The sequence below is a fragment of the Marmota flaviventris genome, chromosome 5, assembly GCF_047511675.1.
Source record: "Marmota flaviventris isolate mMarFla1 chromosome 5, mMarFla1.hap1, whole genome shotgun sequence".
NCBI lineage: Eukaryota > Metazoa > Chordata > Mammalia > Rodentia > Sciuridae > Marmota > Marmota flaviventris.
Genome location: NC_092502.1, coordinates 32,568,519 through 32,590,481, shown reverse-complemented (window position 1 = coordinate 32,590,481; position 21,963 = coordinate 32,568,519). Strand labels below are relative to the sequence as shown.

The window sequence follows — 21,963 nt, the reverse complement described above, 5'->3', positions numbered from 1 at the left end:
ATAGTGCTATTTTCAAATTTTTTTTCCTAAAATTCCAGTGACTTCTTCCCATTTTTAAACCTGTTTTCATTATTGAGAATAGTTATTGTATTAAACTGAAAGTCCAATTCTAGGTTAACACAGTTACTGTGATATAGTTTCTTTTTGGCAGCTTTCTCAAGCAGAGCCTAACATTGGCGGCCTTACTTGTTTTACAAAAGAACTGTGTGGGCCCTTTGACATAACTGATGCAAAAGAATTCTGTAATATCTCCTGTGAAGGACTTCTTACATCTTCAGTTGGGAGGAGAAGCTAGTAAATCTCAAGCACAAGTTCATTCTAGTATTTTAAAAATGTCTTTGCCAGCATTTTTCCCCTATAAGTTATAGTTTAGTTTAGAATTAGAAACTAGATATATGTAAGTGTGTGCCTTACCACTGAACTACATCCCTAGCTTCATGGTTAGTATTTTAATGTGACTGGGCATCGGTAGTGCTCTCCTGTAATCCCAGCTGCTTGGGAGGCTGAAGCAGTAGAATTGCGAGTTCAAAGCCAGCCTCAGCAAAAATGAGGTGCTAATCAACTCAATGAGAACCTATCTCTAAATAAGATATAAAATAGGGCTAGGGATGTGGCTCAGTGGTTGAGTGCCCATGAGTTCATCTTGTTACCTCCCCCCCCCCAAAAAAAAAAATTAATGTGTATACTTCCTAATCTCATAAATGTGCTTTCCCTGTAAGAAAGTGTACAGCATAGTATATGTCTTTTCAGTTGTCTTACTTCTTGTATGATAAGACTCATTGTGTGGTTGTGCCTTAATTTGTTTTGCCATTTTCCTGCTTTTACAGGAGCATACAGGCTGTTTTCCAGTCTTTTGCCTGTTGTTTACTTATTTAATTTTGACAGAAGAAAAAATACTTATTTCTTTTTTAATCCTAAAACTCTGATTCCACAAAAAGGCCATTACTTTTCAGTTTTTTGCCAGTTATAAGTAATATTTTCCCAGTATTCCAGTATCCTTTTCCATTCATCTTTATGTACTTTGTGTAATATTTTTTCTTTACAGAACTTTTTTTAAAACTAGAATTTCTGGATTAGTATATATTGTTGAGTTTGTACCTAGAAAGTTTGAACCACTTTTAAAAAATAACAATTATTTTAAAAACCTGAAAAAAAAAAAGAAAGTTTGAACCACAAACTTTGGACCATTTTGAAAAACTAATATTTGTTTTATGTAAATGTTTATTAGAAGTTTAAGAACAGAAAATATTTTCAAAATGAAGTGACCTGACATCATGGAGGAGCAGGAAGAGCAAGAAAAGCTGGATTCTGGCTTCAGCCCTTCCACCAGGAGACCCGTGTGCCTTTCTTGTCCTTCATTTCATATGCTAATGGCCTCTGTTGAGAAAGGTTGAGTGTCTGAAGAAAACTGAAACAAAGAAGAAAAAACTTTATGAAGTTAAAATGATTGTTGAAAATTAAAAAAAGTAATTAATAGTAGTTTTCTGTATTTTGATCTTCTTTTTCTTAGATAATTTCCAATGCAAAGAACACAGTCCAAGGATTTAAAAGATTTCATGGCCGAGCATTCTCTGATCCGTTTGTCGAGGCAGAAAAATCCAGCCTTGCGTATGATATTGTACAGTTGTCCTCTGGATTAACGGGTATAAAGGTAAGGTTCTCAAAATAATACCTCATGATTAAAAAGCAGTATTTTATCAGCTGAGTGTATATCAATACCTTTCTAATATAAATTGTATTAAAAATGCTTAGGAAGTGGCTGGGGCTGTGGCTCAGCGGTAGTGCACTTGCCTGGCATGTGTGAGGCACTGGGTTCGATTCTCAGCATTGCATATAAATAAATTAAAAAAAAAAGATCTATTAACAACTGAAAAAAAAATGCTTAGGAAAAACTTTTGCTGATAAAAGATCATTTGACATTTTTGAATGATCTGGATTTTGGTTGGGAGACACTGGTGATGCTGTTAATATGCATTGGAGACCTGGGGAATGATGGTTTGAAGTTAACACAGCTGTTGCTCTTTGTCCTGCTCACTGAGGCAGTAGACTTTATAGTGTGATTTTTAGGAAATGGCTTGTGGAAGAGCAAGCAAAATAATCAATATTTTTAAAGTTATTAATCAAGTAGGTGGTCATAATCTTGATGATGGGAGTTAGGTTGGAAAGAGTTTTTTTTTTTGGGGGGGGGATGATTTTGGTCTTTATCTCTGGGACAAGTAGAGAAGTCTTTTTGTGGAGCAGTATTGAACAAAACGGGAAAGACTAGGAGATGAGTAGGGTAGACACAGCTGCCTCTTGTATTCAGAGGTAGAGTGCAGTTGAGTTTTTCAGGCATTGAGTTTAGAGAGATAATTGGTATTTGAGATGCCTCAGTTGAAGAAATAAGAATCATGAGAAAAGCCTTGAAAGTGAAGAGATGGTGAGAAATGTGAAAACAAGATAGTTGTGCTATTGTAGCTGAGAATTTAGTCAAGTTTAGAAGTGAAAAATTAAAGAATGTTCACTGGGTTTACTTAGGATATCTGTGGCAACAATCTCAGGACAGCTTGAATGGCATAGCAGGGAATGAAACTGGGGTGCAAAAGAGAGAAAAAGGAACAAAAGGGAGATGATGAAATGAGGACTATTTACCAATAAGAAATAGGATGAATATTGGCAGCTTGAGTTACAAACATTGTAAGAAGTCAGAGGAGGAAAGAGACTAAGAAAATCTGGAGTACCTTGTCTAAGGGGGAGGAGTTGACTAAGAATTCAGCTTATAGGATAGAAAAGGGGGATTTTAGAAAGGGCTCAGTGAGAGGACATTTCCCCCATCTTTGTTGTGCAGTGGGGTGAGTAAATGTTAGATTCAAAACCATGATCAGGTTTTTTTTTTTTTTGGGTGGTGCTGGGGATTGAACCCAGGGCCATTGTGCAATGTGAGACAAGCACTCTACCCAACTGAGCTATATTTCCAGCACTCCCATGGTCTGTCTTGATCCAGCTGGGGAGTAAAGAGAAGATGTCATTCAAGCTGAGTTGGGGTAGCACCTAAAAAAAGACAGCAACATTTTCTGTTGGAATTATAATTGGGAAGTATGGGCATGTGGGATGTATTATTCTGGGCATTAATCTAGGGTATGGCTTTATTTTGAAACTGAAACAAAACAAAAAACTCTTGTTGATTAGTTATTCTTTAATTCAGCCAGTGTTTACTATGGGTGTCCAGCTGTTGGCAAATTAGATAAAAACCATTTCTTTAGATTAGGTTGGATCATAACTGGGGAGATGAATAATAAGCTAATTACAGTAAACAAAGTAAAACACACACAATATGCCAGATGACAAAGTAGTTGCCACTACCAGCCCTCTTTCCTGGAGGGGCAGTGTGGGTCATGGTGAGCTATACCACTTTGCTTCTGCATGGGTAATTGTCTTAGGTTTTGTTTTTTCCATTGGGGCCTTCCATTTTCAAGTGTCATGTTTGGAAAGCATGTTTATAAGCTAAAGTTGTCTTCAGGTTTGCAAAATTTAGCTTTCTTCAGTTCCCTTTTGAGATAGTGTTAATAGTGTTAATAGATAGTGGATAATGTGAGGCATTATTCGTTTTAGATTGTTAGGACTAGGACATGAGGAAATAACAGCAAATCTAGATTCTTTTGTTGTTTTCTTTCAGGTGACATATATGGAAGAAGAGCGGAATTTTACCACTGAGCAGGTGACTGCCATGCTTTTGTCCAAATTGAAGGAGACAGCAGAGAGTGTTCTTAAGAAGCCCGTTGTTGACTGTGTTGTTTCGGTAAGTTTGATTCCTAATATGATTTTAGGAACTTGAATCAAAAAGCAAAGAGAAGAATGCTATTAATTGCAAGTAAAATTGTTTCTGTCTCCATTGTAATGATAATTTAAAAAACTTAACTAATTTTCATTTTCTTAAGTATTTTTTTCTGCCTTCTAGCTCTTGCTTATTTCTTCTCCATTGTTCTACCTATTTAAATCTTGTCTATTCTTTAGGGTTTGTCTCAACTCACTTTGATTTCTTTTTCAGTACCTATTATAGTGTCTAGCACAGAGTACCTGCTTGTTGGAATTGATTGTCTTCAAATATAAATGGCTTTTTCCTCTATTTTTGTTTGTTTCTGTATCTAGCACTAAATATAAGGCAGCAGTAAATTTCATCTTGTCTTTCCCATTTCCCTGTTTAGGTGTTTTCCCATTTCCCTGTTTAGGTGTAAGCCTGGGTACTTGCAGCTTTGTGCTTGCATTGTGGTGGAGTCCTAGAGGCTATTGAAATATGAGTGGCTATGTTGGCTTTGTCACTGAGTACTTATTTGATACTTTGACTCTGGCTTTTGTCTCAATGTTGGTACATTGATTGGTAAAACAAGGACTGGTAGGTTTGTTGTCTGGTAAATTCCTTGGTCTTTGGTTATCTAGTAAAGTAGAATTGACATTTGTCAGCAACAGTTGGATTATAGCTATGTACCACAATTCTGGGGATGCAGAGAAGACTAAAAATGCTACAAGAGCTAAGGTACAATGACTCTGATTGCCTAATGGCTGGTAGCAGACATCGTATTTCTTAGATACTTCACCTTTCCACAGCTCTCCATTGTTCGCTCTGATTTGTCTGCATTTCTCTATTTAGTGCCCTTAACTTAGATCCTGAATTATACTGAAGTAAAATTTACATAAAATAATGGAATGCCTGAGTGGCTCTTTTCAGTATTGGGGAATGGTTTAAAAGATGGTATGTTAGCTGGGTGGGGTGGTGCATGCCTGTAATCCCAGTGGCTTGGGGAGGCTGAGACAAGAGGATAGCGAGTTCAGAGCCAGCCTCAGCAATTTAGTGAGGCTATAAGCAACTCAGCAAGACCTTGTCTCTAAAATACAAAAAAAGGTTGGGGATGTGGCTCAGTGGTTAAGTGACCCTGAGTTCAATCCCTGGTACCAAACAAACAAACAAAAAGATGGTATGTTAAGTCCTGTTTGGAGATATTTAAGACCACACTGAATTTTAGTGATTTGCAAGGAAGATTCACAGTACAGCATAGAGTTTACTCACACTTTATTACAACAAAATGATACAAGGCAAAATCACAAAGAGAAAGGATACATGAGGTAACTTCTAAAAGAAACTAGGCACAAATTTTCAAAAGTCAGAATGCACTCATTTGCCAACGAGGTTTAACAACATGTATGAAGTGTCCTTTACCAGGAAAATTTTGTCTCGTTCTATAAGTTTAGTTCCTTTTTTTTTGGTGTGGGGTGGGTTGGGGGGATAGGATGGTGGTCAGTCACATAGATTCCCAGAACAACAAAAGATGGTCAGTATAAACTACTTTGTATAAACAATTCAGGCATAGTGAGGCACACTTAATCAGCTAGGGAAATTTTTCTGTCAATTTAGAGAACTATTTATTTATTTATAAAAAATATTTATTTTTAGTTGTTGGACACAATATTTTTATTTTTATGTGGTGCTGAGGATCGAACCCAAGGCCTTGCATGTGCTAGGCGAGTGCTCTACCGCTGAGCCACAATCCCAGCTCTTAGGGAACTATTTATTAATCAAGTTCTTAGATGCCAGTTGAGTTCTTATTTGCCAGGCAGGGGCCTTTATATTAAAGTAGCTTCTGCTGTAGTTGGATGTGTTAGCACATTCCCGATCCCATTTGCAAGGCTAAGGCAGGAAGATTGCAAGTTTAAGCATCTTAGTGAGAACATGTCTCAGTATAAAACATTTTGGGAGCTGGGGATATGGCTTAGTGGTAGAGTGCCCCTGGGTTCTTTTCTCAGTACTGCCCAAACCAAATAGTACAAACAATAAAACCTCTGCTCTTGTTGTGGTTTGTTAGGTAACACAGGTAATGGCAGTACATTTTTTTAGTATTGGGGATTGAACTCAAGAGTTACTTAACCATTGAGCTACACCCCCAGGCTTTTTTATTTTTCATCTTGAGACAGGACTCAAGATGAGAATCTCTAAATTGGGGAGATGGCTTTGCACTTGAAATCCTCCTGCTTAAGCCTCCTGAGCCACTGGGATTATGGCAATAAATTTGTGCCAATACTACTTTGAATGTTCTTTTTCTTACTGGTTTGAAATACTTTAATCATATACAGAATGAATTCCTGTAAGCATATGAGGTGTTCTTGGATATTACTAGCTAAAATGAGGTTTGTCATATAGCAAGCTTCTAAATTTTGTTGTAGGTTCCTTGTTTCTATACTGATGCAGAAAGACGATCAGTGATGGATGCGACACAGATTGCGGGTCTTAATTGCCTGAGATTAATGAATGAAACTACTGCAGGTAAGTAAGGGACTATTAATTTTTTTTATTAGTTTAATCTTAGAAGTGGTGAAATCTTAAAACCCTAGAGTTTCTTGCTGTGTATGCTTGGAGTGCTGCCATCCTCTTTTTTTTTTTTTTTTAATATTTTTTTAGTTATAGTTGGACATGATACCTTTATTTTACTTATTTATTTTTATGTGGTGCTGAGGATTGAACCCAAAGCCTCGATGTGTTAGGCGAGTACCCTACCACTAAGCCACAACCCCAGTCCCTACCATTCTCTTTTATCACCTGTGTGTCATAGTGTTTTTGTATATTATGTCAGCTGTGAAGACTTCATCTGACCAGTATCTTTTCTGTACTGATAAAATACACACTGTGATATTTGATCATATACTTGTTTGGAAAGGAATACACTTATCGTGTGCATTTGGTTTCATGGTTTTCTTTCTCTTTGAGTTGTGGACTGGTGGTCAGAAAAGTGGGCATAAAGCAGCATCCAGGACTGGACACATGGGAATGTTAACCTGGAATCAGTAGAAGGGGTTGAGGAAAAGTAATGTTTGGAGAGTTGGGAAGTTGGTTTGGGGAATTTGCTGAAGTCAAACTAAAGGAACCCTAACTGATTGTTAGCATTTAACTCTTTGAATTTGTTACTCCTTATGAATACATTATGTGATTTATATAAAGAATTGGATTCTATCTAATGAAGTCCCATTCATGATATATAAAACTTGTTTATTCCTGCTTAAATGAATTTTATTGTTTAGACAATACTATTATGTTGAATTTATTTTTCTTGTGTAGTTGCTCTTGCATATGGAATCTATAAGCAAGATCTTCCTGCCTTAGAAGAGAAACCAAGAAATGTAGTTTTTGTAGACATGGGGCATTCTGCTTATCAAGTTTCTGTATGTGCATTTAATAGAGGAAAACTGAAAGTAAGTATATTTTTGCCAGAAGACTATATTAAAAATATGGTAATAATACATTTTTGAGAGATTAGCTGAAATAAGTAGGTAAATAATTTTGTTTCACTAATGGAAACTTTCTATGAGCCATATGAACCGGAAACTCAAGGTATCTGTAGTATTATATCTCCCAAAATTTATCGTGAGTTGGCATGGTGAGAAGTAAAGTAAACAGACCTTGAGGGAAAAGCTCGTAAGAGCATTGAGTCTTATTTTTCTAACCTTTTAAAACAAAACAGTGCAGACTTGTTGGAGTTCTTCTTTTTTTTTTTTAATTTTTTTAGTTGTAAATGGATCTTTTATTTATGTATTTATATGTCGTGCTGAGGATGGAACCCTGGGCCTCACATATACCAGGCAAGTGCTGTACTACTGAGCCACAACTCCAGCCCCTAGAATTCTTTTCAACATGAATTCTCTTGTGTTTTACACTGGGGATTGAGGCAATGGTAAACGTGCACTCTTCTTGCTCTTGAGGCTTTTGAGTGTTCTGGAAGTAGGGTAGGGGAACTAGAACTTGGATGCCAAAAGAAACTAGACTAACACTGATTTCTGGAAAGCTTAAAGCTCTGGAAAAAGCACTTTTGTGCACATAGAATTGTAGAAGTGTTAACGGCGAGTGGGAGTCAGAGGGTGATCATATTCATGTTTGATTTTTGCTCCTTTATGGTAGTTCCACAATAAATAATAAAATGTACAGAAAGAAGTATGTGTATGACATTAGTGTGTTTGGTGTTGTAATGCATATTGGGAGTCAGATGGTCATAGAGGGGAGGGCATAGGTTTTGAAATCAAGATTTGATTTTGAATTCTACTTCTACCACTCTGGTAATTTTGTAACCTGCAGATTATCTCAACTAGCTTTCTGAAGCATACTCTGTAATTGTAATATCTATTTAAAAAAATTTTTTTGGGGTACCAGGGATTGAACTCAGGAGCATTTGACCACTGAACCACATCCTTAGCCCTATTTTGTATTGTATTAGAGACAGGGTCTCACTGAGTTGCTTAGCGCCTTGCTAAAGTGCTGAGGCTGGCTTTGAACTTGTGATCCTCCTGTCTCTGCCTCCCTAGCCGCTGGAATTATAGGCGTGTGCCACTGTGCCCGGCCTATAATATCTGTTTTTCATAGTGTAGTTTTAATAAGGATTAAGTGACATGCACATTACCTCTTTTTAATCATAGCATATACATTACTGCTTGTTTTTTTTTCTTTTAACTGACTGAATATACATCATGATAAACTTTAAAATTGATTGGTAAATTGTTGGATTAATTATCTTCTTTTTCTAAGGTTTTGGCCACAGCATTTGACACGACACTGGGAGGCAGAAAATTTGATGAGGTGTTAGTAAATCACTTCTGTGAAGAATTTGGGAAGAAATACAAACTAGACATAAAGTCTAAAATTCGTGCATTATTACGACTGTCTCAAGAGTGTGAGAAACTGAAGAAATTGATGAGTGCAAATGCTTCAGACCTCCCTTTGAGCATTGAATGTTTTATGAATGATGTTGATGTATCTGGAACTATGAATAGGTAATAATATTAATATTTTGATATTAAACTGAATTGTGATATTTTCCCCTCTCACTTATATTAACCATTTTTAACTAGTTGTTGAAATTGTGGTTGTTAATATGACAGACTTTAGTTCTGTGGGTTAAAATTTTAGGCCATTTGGAACCTTTTTATGTAAAGGTTGGGTTTGGTTTTTCTAGTAAGAGTGTAGTGGTTTTGTTCTGATCATTTAAATATTCTAGGAAGTCAGTTCTTATGTGTGCATTATACATGAATTATTTGTTTTCATTAAACTAGGGCAAAGTCCTTTAATGTAGAATTAAATTTAGTTTAGCCATTGATTAAGAAATTGGTCTTTTTGGGGGCTGCAGCTCAGCGGTAGAGCGCTCGTCTAGCATGTATGAGATGCTGGGTTCAATCCTCAGCACTACATAAAAATAAATAAATAAAAGATAATGTGTCCAACTACAACTAAAAAAAATTGGTCTTTTTGAGTGGTTTAGGATCATTCGAGGGCAACAGCCTTTTTTTTTTTTTTTTGTAAAGTACTGCAGTTTTGGGTAATTGACATTTAGAGCTATTCTCAGAAATACTCAGTGTTATTGTTTCCTGGTTGTGTTGCTTGGATGATGGGAGTGAGATGTTCTTCTGGCTTTAACTCTAGCCATATAATTCAGGCAAGACTTATGGCTTCTTTGGGGAAGTGTGTCTGAGCAGTTCTTAAAATATTGAGATGGCATTTATTGTTGAGCAGTATTCATATTTGTACTCACCCCTTTCTCCTACTTAAAAGTGATTGAGCAGTAGCCCTCCCTTCCCCGTGTGTGTGTGTGTGTGTGTGTGTGTGTGTGTATGCATGCGTGGGGCTGGAGGCCAGTGTATGCTGGCTTTTAAAAGCTGGTTGTACCATGCACTGTTAGAACACAGAGATTTTATGTGCTCTGTTTTAAGCCTTCATTTAAGTCTTTTATGTTCACCACTGTTTTTATTTTTGAATTTGTTTAATAAAACTAGATTATTTCTTATACTATTTCTTCTAATTAACTTTTTCTTCATTTAAACAAATATTGAGGTAATAGTTATACCAAAAAGTTATTTATTTTTTATTTTAGGAATTAAATCCAGGTGCACTTAACCACTGAGCCGTATCCCCAACCCTTTTTATTTTTTATTTAGAGACAGGGTCCTTGGGGCTGGGGATGTAGCTCAAGCGGTAGCGTGCTCACCTGGCATGCGTGCAGCCCGGGTTCGATCCTCAGCACCACATACAAAGGTGTTGTGTCCGCCGAGAACTAAAAAATAAATATTAGAAAAAAAAATATATTAGAGACAGGGTCCTGAATAGTTGCTTAGGGCCTCACTAGGTTGCTGAGGCTGGCTTTGAACTTCTGATGCTCCTGCTTCAGCCTCCCAAGCCATTTTACACATCATAAAATTTTGAAATGAGTATTTTAAAATGAACAATTCAGTAGTATTTATTTATTTATTTTAGAGAGAGAATTTTTTAATATTTATTTTTTAATTTTTGGCAGACACAACATCTTTGTTTGTATGTGGTGCTGAGGATCGAACCTGGGACACACGCATGCCAGGCGAGCGCCCTACCGCTTGAGCCACACCCCCAGCCCCAATTCAGTAGTATTTAAAAAAAATGTTTTTTTTTTTTTTTAAGTTGTTGATGGACCTTTATTTATTTATACGTGGTCCCGAGAATCGAACCCGGTGCCTCATACATGCCAAGCAAGCGCTCTGCCACTGAGCCACAACCCCAGCCCAGTTCTGAAGTATTTAACACAATTCATAATGTATAGTCACTTATATGGGGTGAAAAAAACATTTCATCCCCAAGTAAAACGCTGTACTTCTTTATCAGTGGACCCTGACAACCACCACTCTGCTTTCTCTTTGGATCTGCTTTTTCTGGATATTTTGATAAGTGAGATCTTATAATGTGTTTGACTTCTTTAACTTTGCATAGTGTTTTTGAGGTTGATCCACATTGTGTCTGTACATGTATCAGCAGCTCATTGCTTGCTTGCTTGCTTGCTTATTTATTTATTTATTTATTGGTACCGGGGATTGAACTCAGGGGCACTCAACCACTGAGCCACCAGCCTTATTTTGTATTTTATTTAGAGACAGGGTCTCACTGAGTTGCTTATCCCCTTGCTTTTGCTGAGGCTGGCTTTGAACTTGCAATCCTCCTATCTCAGCCTCCCAAGCCAATGGGATTATAGGTGTGTACCACTGTGCCTGACCATTGCTTACTTTTTGACAAATGATATTATATTGTATGCATATGCCACATTTTATATTTTCATTTCTCAGTTGAGGGGTATTTGTTTCCACCTTTAGCTGTAGTGATAAGTAAGTACTGTGTGCATTTATGAACACATATTTGAAATATGTTGTCAGTGCCTTTGGGCATATACCTGTGACTGGAATTGCTGGTTTATATGCAGTTCTTTTTTCTTCTTGGTACCAGGGATTGAACCCAGAGGCGCTTAACCACTGAGCCGCATCCCTAGTCCTTTTTTTTTTTTTTTTAGTTATTTGTGGATACAGTGTCTTCATATGTTACTTTATGTGGTACTGAGGATTGAACCCAGGGCCTGACAGGTGCTAGGCAAGCACTCTACCACTGAACTACAATCCCAGCCCCATTTGTTCTTTTTTACCTAGATGCTTATTTTTTTTCCCCCTTAAAAGTCTAAATATTTTTAGTATGATATATTTAGGTGTTCGCTGTTTTGGATTAGTTTTTGCTAGGTATATGAGTTTCTTTTTTAGTAGTTTCAGAACTTAAAAATTTAAATATAATTGTTTTTGAGTTAAGTTTTCTTGAATTACATTGACTATTCTGTTTTCATGCTATGGTTTTATTCTTTGGAAACTCATATATAATTATATTGGATTGTCCTTGTCTGTCTTCTGTGTTTGTCATTCTCTATTCAATCATTATCTATTCTTGTCATTATCTACTGGGGTTGTTTGCTCTTATGTACCTGGTTGGTGTCATGTCCCCGCCCCGTGCCTTTTGGGGGCAGTTCAAAGGATTGAACCCAGGCCTTAAGCATACTATGCAAATGCTCTGCCAGCCCTAGTTAGTTTTTATTTCTGATATGTTATTTGTTTCTAATTTTTTCTAATTCTGATTTGTTGTTTCATTTCCTGTATCTTTTTTTTAATTGAAACAGAATTCACATGCCATAAAACTCACCATTTTAAAGTGTAAAATTTAGTGGTGTTTAGGATATGCAGAAGATTGTTCACCTGTCGGTCACTATCTAATTATGGAAAGTTTTTGTCACCTCCAAACAGAAACCCTGTACCCACATTAGTGGTCACTCTAAATTCCTCTTTGAGGCAACTACCAATGTACTTGTTGTCCTTGTATTTTTTTTTTTAGTATTTATTTTTAGTTTTAGGTGGACACGGTATCTTTATTTTTTATTTTTTATGTGGTGCTGAGGATCGAATCCAGTGCCTCATGCATGCTAGGCAAGCACTCTACCACTCAGCCACAACCCTAGCCCATTCTATTCTTTTTACTCATTTTTAGGTGAAATAAGTATTTCTCAACCTTTAGAAAGGCATTGTGAAATGCATTTTTTAAAAATTTCACTGCTCCAGAGCATGTTTTTGTGAAATATTTTAAAAATGTAGCTTTTTAACTTTCCGAGATCTGTTTCCTCTTATATCTTTCTTTGTAGTTAACTGCTGTTGTTCTTCTCAATTTGCATTTTCTTACCAGCAGTTTTTCCTCAGTGTAATCCTTTTTTTCTTTGATGGGACTTTTTGCTATTCCTGTGTACCTCAACAAGGCCTTTTTTTACTTTTCCTTTGGAGTGCAAGCCCTACCTGATTATGTCTGCTATTTTCAAAGTGACTTGCTTAGTTTTGGTTTTTTGGTGTTTTCAAGTATATTTTATGCTGTTGTTTTGCTATCTTTTACAGAATTGATGATGAGTAATTGTGCCTTTAGTGATTTGTTTCTACCCACTTATGTATTTTTAATGTCCACAAAGAAACTTGTATACAAAATATTCATAGTAGCAGTACTCATCATAGAATTGAAGTGGAGACATCTCAAATGTCCACCAAATGATGAATAAGGAAAACGTGGCTCGACCATAAAATGGACTATTATTTGGCAATTAAAAAAAATGTAGTAAAGATGCATACTAAAATGTGGGTGAAGGCTAATGTTAGAAGCCTTTTGTAAAGGACCAAAAATGTATACTTTATTTGTATGAAAAATCCAGAACAGGCAAATGTATTGAGATGTAAAGTAGATTAACCATTTTTATTGCCTAGGGTTTTAGATGTATAAGGTAGAAAAATAATAATTTAAGGGTGATGACAATGTATGTTTGTTTTAGGGTGATGAAAATCTTAAAAAAATGATAATGGTGATGGTTGCACATTTTAAAATATTTTATTTAACCTTTGTTTTATTTATTTGTTTCTATGTGATGCTGAGGATCGAACTGAGGAATAATGCCTTACACCTGCTTAGGAAAGCGCTCTGCTACTGAGCTACAACACCAGCCTATGGTTGCATAATTATGAATATAAAATAGACATTGAGGCTGAGACCCTGGGTTCGATCCCCAGCACCACATTTGAAAAAACAAAACAATAACAACAACAACAAAAAAACTAAAGCAAAATAAAGGTATTGTGTCCATCTACAACTTAAAAAAAAAAAAGATATTGAGCTAGGCTTAGTGGTGAACACCTGTAATCCCAGCAGCTAGGGACGCTGAGACAGGAGGATTGCAAATTCAAAGCCAGCTTCAGCAATAGTGAGGCACTAAGCAATTCAGTGAGACACTGTCTCTAAATAAAATACAGGGCAGGGGATGTGGCTCAGTGGTCGAATGCCTGATACCCCCCACCCCCGTCAAATAAAAACACATTGAATTATATCTTTAATGAGTGAATTCTATGGCATGTGATTTATATTTCAGTAAAATTTTTTAGAAAAAAGAAACTGTCAACTGTCAGATCTACTGCCATCTTTCTTTTTTTTATTATTTATTTTTTAGTTACAGTTGGATATAATATCTTTATTTATTTTCATGTGGTGCTGAGATTGAACTCAGTAACTTGCACATGCTAGGCTAGTGCTCTACTACTGAGCCACAATCCCAGCTCCTATTGCCATCTTTCTGGAATCATCTTTACTCCTTTGCTTTTCATGGTTTCAATTGGGAACATTTCAGATATGCAGCAAAATTGAATTTTATAATGAACATCATTATCTCACTACTTAGGTTCTACTGATGACTTTTATTATACTTATTTTATCATATACTTGACTAAACATTCTTCTCTACTCCATCAGTTTATTTTTTGACATATCTCAAAGTAAATGGTAGACATCTATGTAATGTTCTCAGTGCCAAAGTTTTCATATTAAGCAGAATTCTTGTGTAGTTTTTTTGGGGGATGGGTGGGAGGGGGATGGATTTTTACATATGATACACTTCAGTTTTAAGTGCTCATCTGCTGAGTTTTAACAGACTGTTATTAAGAAATACATCCTTTTTGGCTAATAATCTTTCCATGAGATAAACCAGAATCTTAGAAAGTTTTCTCATGCTTCCATCCTCAGGGGTAATCACTTGTGATATTTCTACATTTTTTGGCTATATGTTAAATTTGATTGTTCTCAAACTTATAAGTGGAATTGTACGGAATGTAGTCTCTTGTAAGGTTCTTTTACTTTTTTGAGATTTATTTTAACTATGTAGTGATTTTTACTGTATTTATAGGACTATGCAGTCATCACCATTACTCTGCTTTAGAACCTTAAGTGCACATTGCTAAAAGAAAGAAGGTAACCTGGAATGTTTGGATAATTTTAGCTATATGATGCTGGGAAAAGTAAAATCTAGGAAGGAAAGGGAGAGATAGTAACAAATGTGCCACATTAATTGCACCACATTAATCTAAGTGTTAGTAGAGGAACTGGGCTGGGATTAAGGAGTGAGTATATGGGAATTCTCTTTCTCTGTAATTATAAAACTGATCTAAAAAAGAAGAAATACTATGCTTGATAGCTATTATCTCTTTTGTCTTGTTCTAGACACTAATTTATTTTCTGTCTGGATTTATCTGACCTGAACATTTCACGTAAATGGAGTAATAGATGTTCTTTTTGGTCTGGCTTCTACCCAGCTTAATTGTTCCATGTTGTAACATATTCTTTTTATTGTTTCATTTTTATTGCTGAATACAGTTGTTAGGTATTTGAATTGTTTGTATTTCTTTTTCTTTTTTCTTTTTTTTTTAATAGAGAGAGAGAGAGAATTTTTAAATATTTATTTGTTAGTTGTTGGCGTACACAGCATCTTTGTTTGTTTGTGGTGCTGAGGATTGAACCTGGGCCGCATGCATGCCAGGCGAGCGCGCTACCGCTTGAGCCACATCCCCAGCCCCTGTTTGTATTTCTTGACTGTTATGAATGATGCTATTTTTGTGAACATTCATGTATTTGTTTTTCCATGAACTTGTATTTTTAGTTCTATTGGATGAATATGTAGAGTGGAATTGATGAGTCATGATAACTTCTGAATTTGCCATTTTGAGAAACTGCCAAAATTTTTTTTCAAAGCGGCTGTACCATTTTCATTTTACATTGCCCAGGAATGTATGAAGAGTCCAGTTTTCTCTTTGATTAGAGCGCATCCATTCCACATAAAAGTGGAATGCAATTTAACCTTTTTTTTTTTTTTTTTTAAACAGAGGCAAATTTCTGGAGATGTGTGATGATCTCTTAGCTAGAGTGGAGCCACCACTTCGTAGTGTTTTGGAACAAGCCAGTAAGTATTTTTTGATTCTATTGTTCGTGCATATCACACACTTTGGGAAATGTTCCTTATTATCCCTGCCACCCCCCAAGCAGTTTTCCAAATATTTGTTGAATGGACCCTTCACTTCCACATTAAGCTTTTTAATATTATCCTGAAGTGTTCCCCCTCCCCAAAGTAGCTTTTGGTAATCATGAAGAGAAAGCTAATAAAATTCTTTAAGAAACTTAATTTAGACCCAAAGAAAGTTATAAACTTCTCAGTTTATTAAAAGTTTTTATCTTTTGGGGCTAGAGTTTGGCTCAGTGGTAGAGCGCTTGCCTAGCATGTGTGAGGCACTGGGTTCAATTTTTAGCACCACATATAAATAAATGAAATAAAGGCCAGTTGACAACTAAAGAATATTTTTTTAAAAAAAGTCATCTTTTGTAACACTAACTTGGTACTTTTGTAAACTTTCCTATCAGTGAAGCTTCTTGGTTAGCTGAAAGATAGGGTAAAGGAAGATACTATACCCACATATTTATTTAGCAGAATACTTGTAATTTTGTCTCATGCTAAGATAGGTGGTGGTTTAATTGGGGAATATATTATATTCATTTATCTGAAACCTTGTTTGGACAAAACATTTACCTAAAGTGCCCTGTTGTGTTGATTGCTGTTTCAGAGTTTTGCAAACTATTTCAGCTCAGTATAGGCATAAGTATTAAATTAGCTTGATCACAACAGAGGAATATGTTTTTTCCACACTGAAACAGGCCCCCTTCCCTTTTTGTCCTTTGAGGAGCCTTTCTAATGTTGCCAAGGCTGGTTCAGAATCCTTGGGCTCATCATCGTGTCTTAAGTCTCTTGAGTAACGGGGGCAATAGGTACATTGTACCTGATCCCAGCCCATTTCAAGCCCTTCACAAAAAATTGTTGGTAGTTTTTAGATAATCAGGACACCAGATGGTATGAACACGTATTTAATGAACAATAGCAAAGCATAGATATATACCCTCTTACCCTCCGAGGAGAGGAGACTGTATTTGTGTGTATGTGTTAGTACTAGGGATTGAACCCAGGGTCGCTTATCTGTTGAGCCACATACCCAGCTCTTTTTTTTTTTTTGAGACAGGGTCTCACTAAGTTGTTTAGGGCCTCACTTCGTTTCTGAGGCTGGCTTTGAACCTGGCGATCCTCCTGCCTCAGCCTCCCCAAGCTGCTGGGATTATAGGCATCCTTTCACCTTGTTGTATCTGTGTCTTAATCTGGACCATGGTTTTGCTCTGGATAGAGCACCAAAGTGACTAGATGTGATCCTGAATACCTTTTGTTAATTTGTGCCAGCTCAGGGCTGATCCCCCCCCCCCCTTTTTAAATAATTTTTTTAAAAGTTGTAGATGGACACAATATCTTTATTTTTATACGGTGCTGAGGATCAAACCCAGTGCCTCACATGTTAGCAGTCTACCACTAAGCCACAACCCAGCCTCTGACCCATTTTTTTAAGGCCTCCTTGATGGCTAGCAAACTTGAATGTTTGGTCTTTTGATGTTTTAACAATTCTTTGCATGGGACTTTGCAGAGTTTACAGGATATGTACACTTCAGGACACTGAGTATTTCTGGCCCATACTTCCCTAAATCTTACTATTATGTGCCACCCTTTCTGCATTATTTTGACTCAAAACATCTACTTTGATTCCATATACTGCATACCTATCTGAATGTGTGCATGAGTGTGTGTGTAGGGGTGGGGCGGGGCAAGTAATTTTGTTATACATCTATGAATATTTTACCATGATAAAATCTTTTCCTTATAAATGCTAATGTAAAGATTCTTTTGATCTAAATGTCTAATTATTTTAAAATAGAGTTAAAGAAAGAAGATATTTATGCAGTGGAGATAGTGGGTGGTGCTACACGAATCCCTGCAGTAAAAGAGAAGATCAGCAAATTTTTTGGTAAAGAACTTAGTACAACATTAAATGCTGATGAAGCTGTCACTCGAGGATGTGCACTGCAAGTGAGTTTTCTTTTTGTTTTAGGTCATTGTAACAAGATGACAGTATCTGTTAATAGTAATAGAGGGGCTGGGGTTGTGGGCTCAGTGGCAGAGTGTTTGCCTCACACATGTGAGGTACTGGGTTTGATCCTTAGCATCACATTAAAAAAAATTAAAGATAACGTGTTCCTCTATAACTAAAAAAATATTAAAAAAAAAACCAGATAGTAGAGGTCTGATGTTCATAAAAGGAATTTTATTCTGGGCTGGGGTTGTGGCTCAGCCAGAGCGCTTGCCTAGCATGTGTGAGACACTGGGTTTGATTCTCAGTACCATGTATCAGTCAATAAATGAAGATCCATTGACAATTAAAAGATATGTTCCAGTTTTACACTTTTTTTAACATTTTTTAAGAAAAGGAATTTTATTCTGCAGCTTATAGTAAGATGAATTTATTGACTAAATAGATAATTTTAGACTTGAAATATTACAAGAAGCCGGGCTCATTGGTGCACGCTTGTAATCCCAGTAGCTTGGGAGGCTGAAACAGGACGATTGTGAGTTCAGTGCCAGCCTCAGCAAAGCTGAGGTGCTAAGAAACTCAGTGAGACTCTGTTTCTAAATTAAAATTACAAAATAAGGCTGAGGATGTGGCTCAGTAGTTGAGTACCCCTGAGTCCAATCCCTGGTACATACCCACCTCCCAATAGACCAAAGGGGGCCCACAAAAAAAAAAAAAGGTACTAGAATTTGATATGATCTTTGTCTATATTTGAGGTGATGATTTGTCAGTTAAGAGTTGGGGATTAACCAAGAGCCCATAGAAGGAACAAGGTAGCTTAATGTATACTGAGGAGAAAAATACTGGATAATAAATAAACCTGAAGTTTAAAACAGTTAAAAAAGTTGGATTAATGGAAAAATAAGGAATTACTAGATTACATAGGTTAATTTGACAATGGTAGAAGTTTGTGCTCGTTTACAGACATTGTTATTAATGACCATCTTATGACGGTCTCCAGAAATGATTATTTGTAGGTCTAATGATGTTATTTCATATAGTCTATACTTGTCAAATGGAATTTTTAAAAATTATCATTCTAGTGTGCAATCTTGTCGCCTGCTTTCAAAGTCAGAGAATTTTCTATCACTGATGTGGTGGCATATCCAATATCTCTGAGATGGAATTCTCCAGCTGAAGAAGGGTCAAGGTAATACATTTGTTAATCATATTTATACCTACAGTTAATTTATTGTTAAGTCTGAGTAATATATAGCTTTTCATTTCAACTTGCACAAATCTAATATTTTGTCATAATGTGCAAAGTGATCAATTATTGTAACAGGCATAAATTAGCGTTCTTATTTAGTTTCCTACATTTGATCCTGCCGAAATCAGGTGCCTTTTATTTGCTGATTGAGTGTATTTTTTACTTTTTTACTAACTTTGTGTACACAGTTTCTTGGAAACTGAATAATAATAATGATGATAATGCTAGCTGAGAAGAGAGAAACTAGGATTGTATAATCATGAACTTGGAATATATGGGTCAAAGTGTTAGGACTATCCTGAATTTATGTTACTGTCTTTTTCCTTCATTCAGTGACTGTGAAGTCTTTTCAAAAAATCATGCTGCTCCTTTCTCTAAAGTCCTCACATTTTATAGAAAAGAACCTTTCACTCTTGAAGCTTATTATAGCTCTCCTCAGGATTTGCCCTATCCAGATCCTGCTATAGGTAAGTAGTGTTAGGAATTGAAATGATAAGAACTTTTATCTACTTGGAGAACTAGGATGGCAGAAGGACCAGATGCAGTGTTCTGAAATTTACGTACTTTACACGACAAAAGAAAACCTTTTCTAATCTTATTACCAGCTTCAGAACAAACTGGCTGGCTGTTATTTTATTGGATCTCCCATTGTGTGGACATTATTTCTCAGTTAATTTACAGTGTGGTTATGCTTTATGTTAAAGAGTTAAATAAATTTCAGTATTGACTCTAATATACAGGTGAACAACATACATGGACAATCATTAGGGGATTGTTTATAGTAGCAGTGCATCCTGAGTTTTGAAGTTTTGTTGGCTAGAGTTTTTACATGTATAGACTCGGAACTCTTACAATCTGGAAGTAATTCTAGTTGAAAAGAGAAAGAAATTATATATAGAGTTATACAGTAAAGGTCTAGAATATGTGGGCACAGTGTTCAGAGTATCCTTAGTGATACTTAGAAGGTGTGGAAAGTTAACTTATTCTGGTTTCCTCATTTGTAAAATAGGAATAAAAAAGGTAAATAAGACTCTGGTATAGTAACTGGATCTAGAAATGGGAATTTCTTGAGGAATAAGAAAAGTACCTTTGTTTTTTTGGTAGAGGGAGAATGTGACAAGTGTATACTTTAGGAATTTATGTGGCTGTTGCATATAAAGCTGAAATAAGGTTCTAGAGGAACAGAAAAAATATTAAGAGACATTTGAGCTCCATTCGGAATAGAATTATAAAATCTTGACCATATGTGAAAGAATGAGAAATCTAATAATTTAGTAAGATTGTACTGAGAGTACTGACTATGCTTATTTGAAGTGTCATGTTAGTTATTGATCTGTCATTGAGGAATGAATGTAACCTACAGTATGGGCTTGTATTCATGTTTGAATTTGTTCTCTTGTGTGTTCTCTTCTGTGTCTCATGTCCTCAGCTCAGTTTTCAGTTCAGAAAGTCACTCCCCAGTCTGATGGCTCCAGTTCAAAAGTGAAAGTCAAAGTTCGAGTAAATGTCCATGGCATTTTCAGTGTGTCCAGTGCATCCCTAGTGGAGGTGCACAAGTCTGAGGAAAATGAGGAACCAATGGAAACTGATCAAAATGCAAAGGAAGAAGAGGTAACCTGGACATTTAATGTAATTATGATTGCCCAAAGGTAACTTGTCTAGAAGTTGTAACGAGTGGATGGGGTCATGGGAGCAAATTTGTGAGAGTTGCTGAGAGTAGTTTTGCAAGTGTCTTTTCCCCTATTATGGGTTAACCAGTAGAGGATCTTTACATGGAATCTGTATGGAAATGGAACATAGATTACCTCTTCCCAGATCATGCTTTTCTCATCTTGGGTTATTTTTGATTCTTTCTGGTTATAGAAGAATGTTCTTGAGTCTCAATTGATTATTTTCACAAATAGAATAGGTTGTACACTAATTTACTGAAATTATGCATTGGGTCTTATTCTCTTTGTGTATCAGATTCAAATCTTTATAAAACCACAAATGATTGGGTCTCATTCCCAGAGGTTTTGTTTGAGTTGGTCTAGGCTGGGCTCAGGTATGAGCAGTGTTCAAAGTGTCCCAGGTTCTTCTAATATGTTGCAGGCTTTGTGGGACCACTGGTTCAGTTCTACAAATATGTTGTTTTAATTATCGGCATTGAGGGTATTCTTAATAAGTTCACCTCTCCTAGTACGTACAGTGGTTGTCCATTTGAATATGGAAAGGCTGATGTAGGAACTGCTTGGAAAAGTAAAGACTTTTGAGGGAAGTCTACTTATGAGAAGTTTGTAGAAACTTAACTGCAGATTGTATTTTGGAGACTGTTAAATGATGCTACATTGTATACTAAGAGTACTTAATGGCTTATGAAACCAATTCATAATCATTCTTGATTACATAAGGATAGAGCAGGGCAAGTGTCATCCCCATTGTACAGATAATGTTAGCTGAGCTCCCGAGGGGAGAATTTTGTATTTCAGTTAACATGTATGACATGAGCTGGAATTTGAACCTAGATCTTCTGGTTGCTGACAGTTGAACAGAAATTACATATCCTGCATGTGTCTTTGTCAGTGTGTCATGAAGGTTGCTTAGTCTTTCATTGGTATTTCTTGGTTTCTGAATTTAATTTGATCTGTTTTTTAGAAGATGCAGGTAGACCAGGAAGAACAACATGTTGAAGAGCAACAGCAGCAGACACCAACAGAAAATAAGTCAGAATCTGAAGAAATGGAGGTATGAGTTTTTATGAATTGCAGGCTTGTAATGTACATGGTTCTGGCTTAAAAGGCTATTTCTTGGAAAGTAGTTTATACTATATTACTTACTTGAACAATTTTTTTCTTAATATTTATTTTTTAGTTAGATTTGGACACAATACCTTTATTTTATTTAATTATTTTTTTTGTGGTGCTGAGGATCAAACCAGGGCCTTGCATGTGTGAGGTGAGCACTCCACTGCTGAGCCATAACCCCAGCCCCAACTTGAACAATTTTTAAGCAAGATTTTGTAGTGTTTTTGTAAAGTACTTTTTCTGCTAGAAAGTGCTTTTTGCAAGATGGTTTTTGAACCTCTATACTAATTGTTACATGAAAAGAGCACTCAGACATAGTTTTGCTAGGTAAATCAG

General features: G+C 36.1%; 1 protein-coding gene across 1 annotated transcript in view; it reads left to right on the top strand.

The window, feature by feature from the left end:
- Positions 1 to 21,963, top strand: part of Hspa4 (heat shock protein family A (Hsp70) member 4) — a 45,366-nt gene that overhangs the window by 12,577 nt on the left and 10,826 nt on the right. Inside the window, exons 3-13 of the mRNA XM_027949579.2 lie at positions 1,511 to 1,651; positions 3,656 to 3,778; positions 6,196 to 6,295; positions 7,085 to 7,218; positions 8,543 to 8,787; positions 15,523 to 15,599; positions 17,443 to 17,594; positions 18,678 to 18,784; positions 19,178 to 19,311; positions 20,274 to 20,455; positions 21,479 to 21,568. Of these exons, the coding sequence (XP_027805380.1) occupies positions 1,511 to 1,651; positions 3,656 to 3,778; positions 6,196 to 6,295; positions 7,085 to 7,218; positions 8,543 to 8,787; positions 15,523 to 15,599; positions 17,443 to 17,594; positions 18,678 to 18,784; positions 19,178 to 19,311; positions 20,274 to 20,455; positions 21,479 to 21,568 (1,485 nt within the window). The remainder of the gene's footprint in view (positions 1 to 1,510; positions 1,652 to 3,655; positions 3,779 to 6,195; positions 6,296 to 7,084; positions 7,219 to 8,542; positions 8,788 to 15,522; positions 15,600 to 17,442; positions 17,595 to 18,677; positions 18,785 to 19,177; positions 19,312 to 20,273; positions 20,456 to 21,478; positions 21,569 to 21,963) is intronic.